This window comes from Bombina bombina, chromosome 3 (assembly GCF_027579735.1).
Source record: "Bombina bombina isolate aBomBom1 chromosome 3, aBomBom1.pri, whole genome shotgun sequence".
Taxonomy (NCBI): domain Eukaryota; kingdom Metazoa; phylum Chordata; class Amphibia; order Anura; family Bombinatoridae; genus Bombina; species Bombina bombina.
Window position 1 is genome coordinate 35,307,178 of NC_069501.1, and position 12,736 is coordinate 35,319,913.

Consider the following 12,736-nt stretch of genomic DNA (forward strand, 5'->3'; position numbering starts at 1 on the left):
CCTCAGTCACTACAGTTATCCCTAACTACAACCTCTGTCACTGCAGTTATCCCTAGCTACAACCTCTCTAACGGCAGTTATCTCTAACTATAGCCTCCCTCACTGTAGTTATTCCTATCTACAACCTCCCTCACTGCAGTTATTCCTAACTACAACCTCCCTCACTGCAGTTATCCCTAACTACAACCTCCCTCACTGCAGTTATCCCTAACTACAACCTCCCTCACTGTAGTTATTTCTAACTACAACCTCTCCCATTGCAGTTTTCACTAACTACAACTTCCCTCACTACAGTTATCCATAACTACTACCTCCATCACTGCAGTTATTCCTAACTACAACCTCCCTCACTGCAGTTATCCCTAACTACAACCTCCCTCACTGCAGTTATCTCTAACTACAACCTCCCCGACTGCAGTTATCACTAATTACAACCTCAGTCACTACAGTTATCCCTAACTACAACCTCTGTCACTGCAGTTATCCCTAGCTCCAACCTCCCTAACTGCAGTTAACTCTAACTATAACCTCCCTCACTGCAGTTATTCCTAACTACAACCTCCCTCACTGCAGTTATTCCTAACTACAACCTCCCTCACTGCAGTTATCCCTAACTACAACCTCCCTCACTGCAGTTATCCCTAACTACAACCTCCCTCACTGCAGTTATTCCTATCTACAACCTCCCACTATAGATATCTCTGACTACAACATCTAGACTCTCACTGCAGTTATCCTAACTATAACCTCCCTCACCACAGTTATCCCTAACAACAACCTCCGTCACTGCAGTTTTCCCTAACTACAACATCTTTAACTACAGTTATCCCTAACTACAACCTCCCTCACTGCAGTTATCTCTAACTACAACCTCCCCGACTGCAGTTATCACTAATTACAACCTCAGTCACTACAGTTATCCCTAACTACAACCTCTGTCACTGCAGTTATCCCTAGCTACAACCTCTCTAACGGCAGTTATCTCTAACTATAGCCTCCCTCACTGTAGTTATTCCTATCTACAACCTCCCTCACTGCAGTTATTCCTAACTACAACCTCCCTCACTGCAGTTATCCCTAACTACAACCTCCCTCACTGCAGTTATCCCTATCTACAACCTCCCACTATAGTTATCTCTGACTACAACATCTAGACTCTCACTGCAGTTATCCTTAACTACAACCTCCTTCACTGCAGTTATCTCTAACTACAACCTCCCTAACTGCAGTTATCCCTAACTACAACCTCCCTCACAACAATTATCCCTAACTACAACCTACCTCACTACAGTTATCCCTAACTACAAAATCTAGACTCTCACTGCAGTTGTCCCTAACTACAACCTCCCTTTACTGCAGTTATCCCTAACTACAACCTCCCTCACTGCAGTTATTTCTAACTACAACCTCTCCCATTGCAGTTATCCCTAATTTCAACCTCTCTCACTACAATTATCCCTAACTACAACCTCCCTCACAACAGTTGTCCCTAACTAAAACCTCCCTCACTACAGTTATCCCTAATTACAACCTCTATCATTGCAGTTTTCCGTAATTACAACTTCCCTCACTGCAGTTATCCCTAACTACAACCTCCCTCACTGCAGTTATCCCTTACTACAACCTCCCTTAATGCAGTTATCCCTAACTACAACCTCCCTCACTGCGGTTATTCCTAACTACAATCTCCCTCACTACAGTTATCCCTAACTACAACCTCCCTCACTACAGTTATCCCTAGCTACAACCTCCATCACCACAGTTATCCCTAACTACAACCTCCATCACTGCAGTTTTCCCTAACTACATCTCTCACTGCAGTTATGCCTAACTACAACCTCCCTCACTGCAGTCATCTCTAAGTACAACCTCTCCCACTGCAGTTATCCCTAACTACAACCTCCCTCACTGCAGTTATCCCTAACTACAACATCTCTCACTGTAGTTATCCCCAACTACAACCTCCCTCACTGCAGTTATCCCTAACTACAACCTCCCACTACAGTTATCCCTAACTACAACATCTAGACTCTTACTGCAGTTATCCCTAACTACAACCTCCCTCACTGCAGTTATATCTAACTACAACCTCCCTAACTGCATTTCTCCCTAAGTACAAACTCCCCCACTGCAGTTATCCCTAACTACAACCTCTCTCACTGCAGTTATCCATAACTACAACGTCCCCCCACTGCAGTTATCTGTAGCTACAACCTCCCTCACTTCAGTTATCTCTAACTACAACCTCCCTCACTGCAGTTATCTTTAACTACAACTTCCCCCACTGCATTTGTCCATAAGTACAACCTCCTCCACTGCAGTTATCCCTAACTACAACCTCCCTCACTGCAGTAATCCCTAACTACAACCTCCCTCACTGTAGTTATTTCTAACTACAACCTCTCCCATTGCAGTTTTCACTAACTACAACTTCCCTCACTACAGTTATCCATAACTACTACCTCCATCACTGCAGTTATTCCTAACTACAACCTCCCTCACTGCAGTTATCCCTAACTACAACCTCCCTCACTGCAGTTATCTCTAACTACAACCTCCCCGACTGCAGTTATCACTAATTACAACCTCAGTCACTACAGCTATCCCTAACTACAACCTCTGTCACTGCAGTTATCCCTAGCTACAACCTCCCTAACGGCAGTTATCTCTAACTATAACCTCCCTCACTGCAGTTATTCCTATCTACAACCTCCCTCACTGCAGTTATTCCTAACTACAACCTCCCTCACGGCAGTTATCCCTAACTACAACCTCCCTCACTGCAGTTATCCCTATCTACAACCTCCCACTATAGTTATCTCTGACTACAACATCTAGACTCTCACTGCAGTTATCCTTAACTACAACCTCCCTCACTGCAGTTATCTCTAACTACAACCTCCCTAACTGCAGTTATCCCTAACTACAACCTCCCTCACAACAATTATCCCTAACTACAACCTACCTCACTACAGTTATCCCTAACTACAAAATCTAGACTCTCACTGCAGTTGTCCCTAACTACAACCTCCCTTTACTGCAGTTATCCCTAACTACAACCTCCCTCACTGCAGTTATTTCTAACTACAACCTCTCCCATTGCAGTTATCCCTAATTTCAACCTCTCTCACTACAATTATCCCTAACTACAACCTCCCTCACAACAGTTGTCCCAAACTAAAACCTCCCTCACTACAGTTATCCCTAATTACAACCTCTATCATTGCAGTTTTCCGTAATTACAACTTCCCTCACTGCAGTTATCCCTAACTACAACCTCCCTCACTGCAGTTATCCCTTACTACAACCTCCCTCAATGCTGTTATCCCTAACTACAACCTCCCTCACTGCGGTTATTCCTAACTACAATCTCCCTCACTACAGTTATCCCTAACTACAACCTCCCTCACTACAGTTATCCCTAGCTACAACCTCCCTCGCCACAGTTATCCCTAACTACAACCTCCATCACTGCAGTTTTCCCTAACTACATCTCTCACGCAGTTATCCCTAACTACAACCTCCCTCACTGCAGTAATCTCTAAGTACAACCTCTCCCACTGCAGTTATCCCTAACTACAACCTCCCTCACTACAGTTATCCCTAACTACAATATCTCTCACTGTAGTTATCCCCAACTACAACCTCCCTCACTGCAGTTATCCCTAACTACAACCTTCCACTACAGTTATCCCTAACTACAACATCTAGACTCTCACTGCAGTTATCCCTAACTACAACCTCCCTCACTGCAGTTATATCTAACTACAACCTCCCTAACTGCATTTGTCCCTAAGTACAAACTCAGCCACTACAGTTATCCCTAACTACAATCTCCCTTACTGCAGTTATCCCTAACTACAACCTCTCTCACTGCAGTTATCCATAACTACGACCTCCCCCCACTGCAGTTATCTGTAGCTACAACCTCCCTCACTTCAGTTATCTCTAACTACAACCTCCCTCACTGCAGTTATCTCTAACTACAACTTCCCCCACTGCATTTGTCCCTAAGTACAACCTCCCTCACTGCAGTTATCCCTAACTACAACCTCCCTCACTGTAGTTATTTCTAACTACAACCTCTCCCATTGCAGTTTTCACTAACTACAACTTCCCTCACTACAGTTATCCATAACTACTACCTCCATCACTGCAGTTATTCCTAACTACAACCTCCCTCACTGCAGTTATCCCTAACTACAACATCTCTCACTGCAGTTATCCCTAACTACAACCTCCTTCACTGCAGTTATCCCTATTTACAACCTCCCACTATAGTTATCTCTGACTACAAAATCTAGGCTATCACTGCAGTTATCCTTAACTACAACCTCCCTCACTGCAGTTATCTCGAACTACAACCTCCCTAACTGCAGTTATCCCTAACTACAACCTCCCTCACAACAATTATCCCTAACTACAACCTATAACACTACAGTTATTCCTAACTACAACATCTAGACTCTCACTGCAGTTATCCCTAACTACAACTTCCCTCACTACAGTTATCCCTATATACAACCTTTATCATTGCAGTTTTCCGTAATTACAACTTCCCTCCATGCAGTTATCCCTAACTACAACACCCCTCACTGCAGTTATCCCTTACTACAACCTCCCTCAATGCAGTTATCCCTAACTACAACCTCCCTCACTGTGGTTATCCCTAACTACAACCTCCCTCACAAAAGTTATCCCTAGCTACAACCTCCCTCACCACAGTTATCCCTAACTACAACCTCCCTCACTACAGTTATCCCTAGCTACAACCTCCCTCACCACAGTTATCCCTAACTACAACCTCTGTCACTGCAGTTTTCCCTAACTACATCTCTCACTGCAGTTATCCCTAACTACAACCTCCCTCACTGCAGTCATCTCTAAGTACAACCTCCCCCACTGCAGTTATCCCTAATTACAACCTCCCTCACTGCAGTTATTCCTAACTACAACATCTCTCACTGTAGTTATCCTTAACTACAACCTCCCTCACTGCAGTTATCCCTAACTACAACCTTCCACTACAGTTATCCCTAACTACAACATCTCTCACTGCAGTTATCCTTAACTACAACCTCCCTCACTGCAGTTATCCCTAACTACAACCTCCCTCACTACAGTTATAGCTAACTACAACCTCCCTAACTGCAGTTGTCCCTAAGTACAACCTCCCCCACTGCAGTTATCCCTAACTACAATCTCCCTTACTGCAGTTATCCCTAACTACAACCTCCCCCCACTGCAGTTATCTGCAGTTACAACCTCCCTCACTGCAGTTATCCCTAACTTACACCTCCCTCACTGCAGTTATCTCTAACTACAACTTCCTCCACTGCATTTGCCCCTAATTACAACCTCCCCCACTGCCGTTATCCCTAACTACAACCTCCCTCACTGCAGTTATTTCTAACTACAACCTCTACCCATGCAGTTATCCCTAGCTACAACCTCCCTCACTTCAGTTACCATTAACTACAACCTCACTGCAGTTATCCCTAACTACTACCTCCCTCACTGCAGTTATCCCTAACTACAACCTCCCTCACTGCAGTTATTCCTAACTACAACCTCCCTCACTGCAGTTATTCCTAACTACAACCTCTACCCCTGCAGTTATCCCTAACTACATCCTCTCTCACTACAGTTACCATTAACTACAACCTCACTGCAGTTATCCCTAACTACAACCTCCCTCACTGCAGTTATTCCTAACTACAACCTCTACCCCTGCAGTTATCCCTAACTACATCCTCTCTCACTACAGTTACCATTAACTACAACCTCACTGCAGTTATCCCTAACTACTACCTCTCTCACTGCAGTTATTCCTAACTACAACCTCTACCCCTGCAGTTATCCCTAACTACAACCTCCCTCACTACAGTTATCCCTAACAATAACATCATTGCAGTTATGTATGTGTTACCGAAAGAATCTCGCTCTAACCTCATCCTAAGCTTTTTATTATAGGAAAGCGCAATGCTGTATCTAGGGGTAATAGAAAGAAAAAATACCATATTGCTTTAAGGTTTTTATGAATTGATTACACAGCTACACACATTTGCCTTTGGTAGAATGGCCCTTTAATAGCTGCATCTATTAAAACGACTGTGAACTCAAAAATTATCATTAATCTGGGAAGGGTTATAAGGCCATTTCCAAACAATTTAAAGTCCATCATTCTACAGTGAGAAAGATTATTCACAAGTGGAAAACATTTAAGACAGTTGCCAATCTTCCCAGGAGTGGAACACCTTGTCATATACCATATACCTTTGAGCCCTTTTCATTTTCTTTTAATATTTATATGAATAATTTTTATCAGACAGTCGCCTAGATTACGAGTTTTGCGTTAGAAGCTATGCGGTGCTAACGAGCAGTTTATGCTCACTGCTCACTTACAGACAGCGCTGGTATTACGGGTTTTTACAAACCCAGTGTTAACTGCAAAAAAGTGAGCGTAGAGCAAAATTTTGCTCCACATCTCACTCTAATACCAGCGCTGCTTACGTTAGCGGTGAGCTGGCTGAACGTGCTCATGCACGATTTCCCCATAGGAATCAACGGGGGAGAGTTGGCTGAAAAAAACGCTAACACCTGCAAAAAAGCAGCATAAAGCTCTTAACGCAGCCCCATTGATTTCTATGGGGAAATAAAAGTTATGTATACACCTAACACCCTAACATGAACCCTGAGTCTAAACACCCCTAATCTTACACTTATTAACAACAAACCCTACTCTAAAACCCACTACTATCACAGCCCTATTGATTTCTATGGGGAAATAAAAGTTATGTATACACCTAACACCCTAACATGAACCCCGAGTCTAAACACCCCTAATCTTACACTTATTAACAACAAACCCTACTCTAAAACCCACTACTATCACAGCCCTATTGATTTCTATGGGGAAATAAAAGTTATGTATACACCTAACACCCTAACATGAACCCCGAGTCTAAACACCCCTAATCTTACACTTATTAACAACCAACCCTACTCTAAAACCCACCAAATACCCCCTTAAAAAACCTCCTAACACTAACCCCTTGAAGATCACCTTACTTAGAGAAGTCTTCACCTAACCGGGCCGAAGTCCTCAACAAAGCCGGGAGAAGTCTTCATCCACGCCGGGCGAAGTGGTCCTCCAGACGGGCAGAAGTCTTCATCCAGACGGCATCTTTTATCGTCATCCATCCGGCGTGGAGCGGGTCCATCTTCAAGACATCCGGCGCGGAGCATCCTCTTCCAACGAAGTCTCCTTACTAAATGACGGTTCCTTTAAGTGACGTCATCCAAGATGGCGTCCATTCAATTCCGATTAGCTGATAGAATTCTATCAGCCAATCGGAATTAAAGTAGAAAAAATCCTATTGGCTAATGCCAATAGGATTGAACTGGCATATTATTGGCTGTTCCAATCAGCCAATAGAATGCCAGCTCAATCCTATTGGCTGATTGTTTAAAAATCTTGTAATTTGTTTATTATTTTCTGTAATTTAGTTTTTTTTTTGTACTTTAGATAATTTTATTGTATTTCATTTATTTAATTATAGTGTAGTGTTAGGTATTATTGTAATTTAGGTTAGGTTTTATTTTACAGGTACTTTTGCATTTATTTTAACTAGGTAGTTATTAAATAGTTAATAACTATTTAATAACTATTGTACCTAGTTAAAATAAATACAAATAAAATTAAAATAAACCCTAAGCTAGCTACAATGTAACTATTAGTTATATTGTAGCTAGCTTAGGGTTTATTTTATAGGTAAGTATTTAGTTTTAAATAGGAATAATTTATTAAATGATAGGAATTTTATTTAGATTTATTTAAATTATATTTAAGTTAGGGGGGTTAGGGTTAGATTTAGGGATTAATAACTTTAGTATAGTCGCAGTGACGTTGGGGGTGGCAGATTAGGGGTTAATAAATGTAGGTAGGTGTCGCCGATGTTAGGGACAGCAGATTAGGGGTTAATAAAATTTAACTAATGTTTGCGAGGCGGGAGTGCTGCGGTTTAGGGGTTAATATATGTATTATAGTGGCAGAGATGTTTGGTTCGGCAGATTAGGCGTTAAAAAATTTATTATAGTGTTTGCGATGTGGGAGGGCCTTGGTTTAGGGGTTAATAGGTAGTTTATAGGTGTTTGCATACTTTTTAGCACTTTAGTTTAGAGTTTTATGCTACGGCGTTGTAGTGTAAAACTCTTAACTACTGACTTTAAAATGTGGTACCAGTCTTGACAGGAGAGGGTCTACCACTCACTTTTTGTCAGACTCGTAATACCGGCGCTATGCAAGTCCCATTGAAAAAATAGGATACGCAATTTACGTAAGTGGATTTGCGGTATTTCCAAGTCTGGCCGAAAAAGTGAGCGGTACACCTGTACCTGCAAGACTCGTAATACCAGCAGGCGTTAAAAAGCAGCATTAGGACCGGCCAACGCTGCTTTTTAACCCTAACGCACAACTCGTAATCTAGCCGAGTGTTTATATATGAGTGTAACTGTAATTTGAAATGCATTTGTGTTGTGTTTAGTGCAACTTTTTTTTAGGCTTTCTAACCCAACGAGCGTTAAATGCAATTGCACTCTTGTGATCGCGTTTACTTTCAACTTGTAATACGAGCGATCTTTCTGATGCGCACAAAATCCCTATATCGTGTGCATGCAAACGTTAGCGTGGCACTTGCAATCTAGCCCTTAATTCTTAAAGGCAAAACTCTTAAAGGCATATACAGTATGTGTTAAAAGCATATGATATATACAGTATATATATATATATATATATATATATATATATACATACTGTATATATATATATATGTTCTAAAAGCGAAGTTTTTAAATATAAAATGCTAGTACATTAACTGTTTAATTAATAATATGTGCTTGGAATCATGAAAAATTTTCAATCCCTTAAAATGGGGTACCAATATGGCAGATAAGAAACTATAATCTAAAGATATAGGAGGTAGTGGTATGACCATTTTGGTTTTATAATAAAAACATAGGATATCAATAAAACAGATAAGGGACCGTAATCTAAAGAAATATATTACTTTGTATGGGGAACTAATGTAATCAAATAAGGCACTAGTATGTTGAATTGAAGCCCAATTTAACATACTAATTAAACAATTTTTTTTTTACAATTGACTACTAACTGATAAGGAACTTTGATATAAGCTTCAATGGAATTAAATATATGAGATTGTTACTGTCTCTTTGTTTTGTTACAGGGACTCAGAACCTGTTGGAGGCTTGTGTTCACAACAATGTGCCTTATTTCATATACACCAGCAGTGTGGAAGTGGTTGGCCCTAATAGCAGAGGAGATCCAGTATTTGATGGAAATGAGAACATGGTATATGAAAGCAAACTGAACTTTCCCTATGGACAAAGTAAGATGTTGGCAGAACAGAGTGTTTTGAAGGCCAATGGTAGGGTACTCAAAGATGGAGGAACCCTCATCACCTGCTCCTTGAGGCCCATGTACATCTATGGAGAGGGATCACAGTTCCTTCAGCTGCACCTTGACCAAGCTATACTGAATAATGATGTCTTTCACAGACAGTCCAGAAAAGAAGCTCTTGTGAATCCAGTTTATGTGGGGAATGTTGCCTGGGCTCATATACAGGCTGCTAGAGCACTGACAGATTCAGAAAGAGCCAAAAAGATTGCAGGCAACTTTTACTACATCTCAGATGACACTCCTCATTTGAGCTACTCTGACTTCAACCACACTCTGGGCAAGGAGCTAGGACTGGGAGTGGAGCCGAGATTGGTTCTTCCTTTCCCTCTGCTCTACTTTGTGGCTTTCCTGATGGAGATTCTCAGCTTTGTTCTCAAGCCAGTTGTAACATTTGTTCTGCCTTTCAACAGACATCTCTTGATCCTGGTCAACACTCCATTCATCTTCTCATACAAGAAGGCGCAGAGAGATATGGAGTATACACCGCGATATAGCTGGATGGAGTGCAAGAATTTTACAGCAACATGGATAGCATCTGCTCTACCAGTGCGCAAGGAGGTCTTAAACAAGAAAAAGCAAAACTGATTAAGTCTGATGCAGTATCCCAAGTGTGAATGATGTCCAAATTTAAGTAATGCATCAGCATTATTTGTCATTAATAACAAGGTAGACTTTCGTAAAAAATACATATATACTGTATGGTATTTGTTATCCATTAAAAATTGGTAAATTAGCACAAAAAAAAAATGTGTAAAATGACTCCCAAAGATGATTACATTGTATTGGATGCTAAAGAAATATTGTATGAATCTAATTCCAGCAATACACTAAGAAGAGCCAAAAGTTCAGTAGCAGTCTCTATTGTTGGGAGACCCTCAGAATGTCCCATTATATGGATATACTCAACCTTTAATGCCTCTAGAAACCAGTACGTACATGACATCCCGCGCTGAGCCCTCAGGACATACTTATGGCGATGGCTGTTACAGAAGGGGCACATCTCACAACTGACTGCACATCTGTAATCAGAATGGACCTCTGAGCTTACGGAAAACCAACACTGTTATCCTTGAGAGAAGCCCTCATATTCTCATTCTGATATTTCACTGAATACGTTGCTAAACATAATCTAGCAATAATAATAGTCTTGTCCCTTTAAGACTCCTACAGGAGGAAATTACCCCTGACCTGTGAGTCCCATTTTTGAGTGGAGTTGTAAATCCCCTTACCTCCTAGATACAAAAAGAATATCTAATGAGAAAAATGTTTCCAGATCCTATGTCATCGGGAATTAGCTATACATAATTGCAGTCAGGGGTGGATTCTCCTTTACTTATCAAACAACTCTTGAAAAGGGATCTTGATGGGTTTTGTTTCATTTTAAATCCATGGTTATTAGAAATGTGCATTTGGGCTTCGGAAAAATGCAAATTTGTCCTAATTTTACTGATTCATTGGGGCCAAATTATCCAAATGGAGCTTGATGCCCCTGTTTCCGCATGAGCCTTCAGGCTCGCCGGAAACAGCAGTTATGAAGCAGCTCCATAACTGGTCCGCTACCTCTGGGCTAATTGACACCCCCTGCTAGCAGCCGATTGGGCGCAAATTTGCAGGGGGCGGCATTGCACAAGCAGTTCTGCTTGTTAAATGTTAAATCGACAGCGTATGCTGTCGTAATTCTTCAATGTCTGTTGGACATGATACGCTACAGCATATCATGTCAGATAGACATTGATAAATTGGCCCCATTGAGTCATTTGATAAATGAACAGCCAGTAAGTAGCTGGATTTCTGGGCATTAATAGTACAAAAAAATAGTTCACAGCGGAAGTGTCTAGATAAAAAAAGAGTGGGTTTTATGATAGATTTGCTGATGGAACTGAAACTTTCTGGATAACATAAAGGGCCACTTTTGGGCCTTAAGAATCTAGAGGCAAATGATAACAGCTGAAAGTACTCTAAGAAGAAGAGACCACGCTTGGATCTCTAAACTGCAAGTATGAAATAGATTCCCAAGACAGTTAACACAGGAAAGGAAATTAAAACCTATATTTATCATTTTACATTTAGCTCATTTAAACCTACGGGACTCTTGTTCAGTCATTTGATGTGAGATTTCACTCTGCTACCCTATTAGACAGCTACTATATGCAGGAAATAATATCATCTCATGTGAGACTTTGTATGACAAAATGAATGCAGCTAAATGAACCTTAAGGATTATAGGTACATCCAGAGAGGAGGGCACCTACAATCCTAATACATAGCATATAATCCCTGTGGTAAATAGCTATAATCATAAAGAAACTTGGACGCTGCGTTTGCAATATTAAGAGCATGAGTTTCAGGGGGAATAGGTAAATTGTTGATATCACAATGACACAGGCATTTCTCTGAAGTTGTAAATAGGAAGCAAAGACTCTTAGTAATAAATATGATGGTTAATGTAAAACAAAATAATTAGAAGGTATTAAAGCTTCCCAGTCCCGGCGCCGACAAGGAAGCAGAAGAGAGGATAGGAGCGAGATAAAAGGGGAAATAATAAAGAATATAAAAAGTCTAATAATTATCTTTGCTATCCAGATAAGGCTATGGGATGTTATTAGTCATGTTAGTGAGGCAACCTATCAAAATAGCACTGAGCTGTTTAAAAACAAATAAATTGGGGGCGGAGTCTGGCCACGCAGGCGAATGGCTGACTGCTGAAAGAGCTCCTAATCCTCAAAGTGGACAACATGCTTTAAAATACTAATCAGACCCTACCAAGCTCTTCTAAATCACCATAAGGCACAAGTAGATGACCCGGTTATATAGTGGACTACAGCACACGGAGCTTCACCCAGGCACAGATATTACAGATCAGTGAGATACGCTGACTGCGGCCCATAGCGCAACTGAGCATCGGGCGCTCCGATACCTAGGCAGTATAAAGCAATCCACAGTGTACCCCTGCTTGACCAGAATACACCCAGCTGGTAACAAAACTACTTTCAGCCGCACTTACCACAAGCGGTAATACACCATACCCGGAACGCACCTACAACCTTAGCAAGGATACGCACAAGAGCGCCCAACCACGTGGCGACGCCATTGCCGGACCGGACGGTCCCAGTAAAGTAAAAGGAGAGCGGTGAAGCCAAAAGTCCTCAGTAAGTAACCGCACATGAAAATAATAGTGGCACATTGCAATATGATCTTCCAGATAGCTGCCTAACCCACACAATAAGCTAAGCCCTTATATTCACGCAACAAGCT

The 12,736-nt window shown here is 41.3% G+C and overlaps 1 protein-coding gene across 1 annotated transcript in view; it reads left to right on the plus strand.

Moving 5' to 3' along the window:
- The window catches only part of LOC128652193 (3 beta-hydroxysteroid dehydrogenase/Delta 5-->4-isomerase type 1-like), a 110,125-nt gene extending 100,059 nt beyond the window's left edge, over positions 1–10,066 (plus strand). The window contains exon 3 of the mRNA XM_053705133.1: positions 9,249–10,066. Within this exon, the coding sequence (XP_053561108.1) occupies positions 9,249–10,066 (818 nt within the window). The remainder of the gene's footprint in view (positions 1–9,248) is intronic.
- Positions 10,067–12,736: the final 2,670 nt, after the last annotated feature.